Genomic DNA, 3,387 nt, shown 5'->3' with positions numbered 1-3,387 from the left:
TAAAAAAGAAAAGTAGTTCTGAAAAACTTATTTTTATTTTTGAAATTTAGAGAAAAACTCAAATGCACTTTTGGAGAATGCGAAAAACTAAGAAAATAGTGAAAAATAAAGTATAATTTTTAAAACATAAAACCAAAAACTAAATGTGGTTGACTAATATATATAGTTTAATGGTAGCTGACATCTACTCTACGCACCTCATATTTGTTACACTAGAAAAAAGAAAAGTGATCAAATGAGACCTAATTAATAAGTACAAACGGAAACATGAATCTGGAAAGGAGGAACGAGAACATTAAGATTCGTTTGGTAACGTTGCTGTTTCTTTATTTTTAATAAAGAAAAATGAATTAAACGATTCTAAACATCTACGAATTTAGGTATGATAAAACAATCTTTTTTATTTATGTTTTGAGAAATAAGAAACATAGTTGCAGATTGTGTAGATTGCTTAAAAAAAATTATAAACGATGAATAATAACAAGAATATTACTAAATGGACTCTTACTAAATAAAACCAAACTTATTAGAGATGAGGAAAGAAAGAGCAGAACCAGTTCTTTAGTAAGACAACTATCTCAAGATATAATATTTTGAGATAATTTATTTAAATATTCAGTTCATACTTGATAGAAACTTAGGATTAAGCATACAATTTAATTTAAGGGACATAATACATAGGATTAGGAAATTTAAAGGAACGTGCAGCTGGTGTAAGCCCTAAAACATCACTCCACTGATCTCCTGTGTTCCCGTGCAATCTATATCCTTCACCCACCAACTTAGCTCTCATTTCTGATTTATACACAATTGCATCTTTACCTTGATCCGAAATTCCCCTGCATTTTTCACAGTTGAAAAAATAAATTTGAGTACGGAAACTAAAACTAAGGATCTCACGTCGCAAGATCAATGGATCTAACAAAGTTTATAAGATTCATAGACTACTTCTCGCATTTTCTATCGATTTTGAAATAGAATCTCATAAATATTGATATGGTATCATAGTCCAACTAGCTCACATGAGCATCTAAATTATGCCAAAAGTAGAATCGGGCCACCGATCAAGATTGGTGAGCCCGAAAGAGCGGTTTAGTTATATGTTATACCTCATGATAAGCTTCTCCCAATTGGAATAGCCAGCCTTGAGAAGGTTTTGTTGTGTGAAACCTCTTGTAAATTCGTCTCTGCCAGTCAATATGATAATCTTGAAGCCAAGGTCTTGAAGTATTCGGTATAGCGCCCAAGTGAATTCAACTGGAGGTGCATCGGCCTTTGCCATCCATTCATTGAAATCAGTTTCATTGAAAGTCTCCGACCTATTTTTAAAAGGAAAAAATACAAACTTTGTCTTAATTATTAGGGAAATGCATTGGCTTTGATCAAAGGATCCAAACCAGTAAAAAATGCACGTTAAACACAAAATGTGGACGTTCATTTGGTGAATAAAAGAGATGGAAAGCTATGCAAAAACAGAGCAAATTTTCATTCCCAAAGTTTCTCGGCTTAGAGTTTTATTCATCCTAATTGGAAATATTTGAAGCCTGATATACTAATTTTAATTTTGTTAAGATCTCACATCTCATGATAACATTAGAGTCCAAGTCCAATATGTTCAAGTGAGCATTCCATCCAAAAATAATATTCGCTCAAAATGGGTGAGTTTAAAAGAACCGCCAGAACATGTTAAAGATCTCACATTGATAAGATAAGAAACCAACAAAGATTAATAATATATATTAATTACTACTTTCATAGTCAATTAGTTTCGAAATAGAATCGAATGAATATTGATAGGGTATTTTTCACCTGGTGAATTTTTCTTTCTTAATATGCCATGGTTTTATTTCAATTTTCCGTTAAAGGGGAGGGGTTTCCTAACACAAACTACATCTCTCACTTTTTACTTTTTAATTATAGGATAAATTATGCTTTACCATATTTTCTAAATCAAAGATAATAATTAGTATATTTTTCTCTTGTATTTTCATAATTTTGAACTTACCCATATCCGCGTTCTTGGTAATATGGCAAAGTAGAGAGTAGAGTGTCATCCACACCAAAAATCCAAGCATCTCTCCCGTCGGAGCTGAGCTTCACCGTCTCTGCGTATTCATACGCATATTCAATGGCATAGTACAGGTCGACAGAATAACGACCGCCATTGTCGATATAGTCGAAGTAGTGCTTAAGGAATGGAACACACTCCTTCGGACTGGTGAAATTTGTAATTAGGTTATTGACTTCGAACGAATATTTCCAACCCTCACATAATAGGTTGGTATCGTCGTTGAACCGAAGAAGGTTTTTTCTCGGAAACATTCGGATGATGGGTCGGGAGGAGGCAGAATCGGAAGCGAAGGCAAGAAGGAGGAGGAGAAGAAGGGCGAGGAAGGACTTCAGAGAAGCCATGGTTGGAGGACTGTGATGAAACAACCTTGCCCACTCACTCAATTTATAATAATGCAAATGCATATGCACTGCTTAGCTCCTCTCTTCTCCTCCACTCCTTTTTTGCACGTGAAAAATTCATTTTCTTACTTTATTTTTATGTTTAAATTTTAGTTGTACAAAATTTTACTATTTTTTTTTTCGGTACCGCTACTGACGAGAGATTCGACTTCATAATCTCTTGATGATATGTGTCAATTATTGGTGAGGAAAGCTCACGTAGTTAGAGAAATTTACTACTTAATTTCCATTAAGAGCAAGAAATTAATTTATATTTAACACGATATAAATTTTAACGGCCGTGTATCTAGGAATTAATTTTTCTTTATGTTTCCTTGACAATTTAACTCTAATATAAAGTTTTACAGACATAAAAAGAGTTCAACTGGTTAATAACTTATGTCCATCTAAAAAATTATAAGTTCGAATCGTCACCCACATGTTGTACCTAAAACAATTATAATACATAATTTTAAACGATAATTTATACCTATCTATTCATCAAATAAAAAAATTAATTACATGTAAAATTAGGTATATTTATTAAATGATTTGTTAAAAGTTAACCATGATGATTTTATAATAGTTTTATTACAAAGTTCAAGAATTAAAAGTAAAAGATTTCGATGAATTAAAGAACCTAGAAGAAACATACAAATTTAAACGTTTAAAATAATTTAAATCGAATTTTAATATCTCTTTAAAAAAATCAAATTTTAATATAATAACAAATATAATGAAATAAAAGTTGCCAACTACCCCCAAAAAATAAACAATATTAAATTAAATTAGGTGGCATTTAATGCAGGCGTAAATTCCCGCAATTATATATCTTTAAATAATAAGGAAACGAGTATTGGGCTTAGGGGTGAGCATCACACCCCTGAAAAACTGCCCCGGCCGACCAACCGATCGAACCAAGTCGGTTCGGTCGAT

At 32.2% G+C, this 3,387-nt stretch overlaps 1 protein-coding gene across 1 annotated transcript; it reads right to left on the bottom strand.

Annotated features, from left to right (window-relative positions):
* Positions 1–557: 557 nt before the first annotated feature.
* On the bottom strand, positions 558–2,437 carry LOC111021887 (acid phosphatase 1). The gene is made up of 3 exons (XM_022298998.2): positions 2,006–2,437; positions 1,110–1,319; positions 558–839 (listed from the first exon to the last, which is right to left on the bottom strand). Exons 1-3 carry the CDS (start codon positions 2,410–2,412, stop codon positions 662–664), a joined length of 795 nt encoding a protein of 264 aa, XP_022154690.1. The 5' UTR covers positions 2,413–2,437; the 3' UTR covers positions 558–661.
* Between the last annotated feature and the right edge of the window lie 950 nt (positions 2,438–3,387).

Source organism: Momordica charantia (genome assembly GCF_013281855.1).
Source record: "Momordica charantia cultivar OHB3-1 chromosome 8 unlocalized genomic scaffold, Mcharantia_2.0 BLBB01000008.1, whole genome shotgun sequence".
Classification (NCBI taxonomy): domain Eukaryota; kingdom Viridiplantae; phylum Streptophyta; class Magnoliopsida; order Cucurbitales; family Cucurbitaceae; genus Momordica; species Momordica charantia.
The sequence above is the reverse complement of the archived record's forward strand: the minus strand, read 5'-3'. Positions and strand labels throughout refer to the sequence as shown.

Excerpts from the sequence above, each read along its gene's own strand:
- LOC111021887 (XM_022298998.2), bottom strand. The coding sequence starts at position 2,412 with ATGGCTTCTCTGAAGTCCTTCCTCGCCCTTCTTCTCCTCCTCCTTCTT. Across the intron at positions 1,320-2,005 it reads TACCAAGAACGCGGATATGG|GTCGGAGACTTTCAATGAAA; the intron begins GTAAGTTCAAAA and ends TTTTAAAAATAG. Across the intron at positions 840-1,109 it reads TGGGAGAAGCTTATCATGAG|GGGAATTTCGGATCAAGGTA; the intron begins GTATAACATATA and ends TGAAAAATGCAG.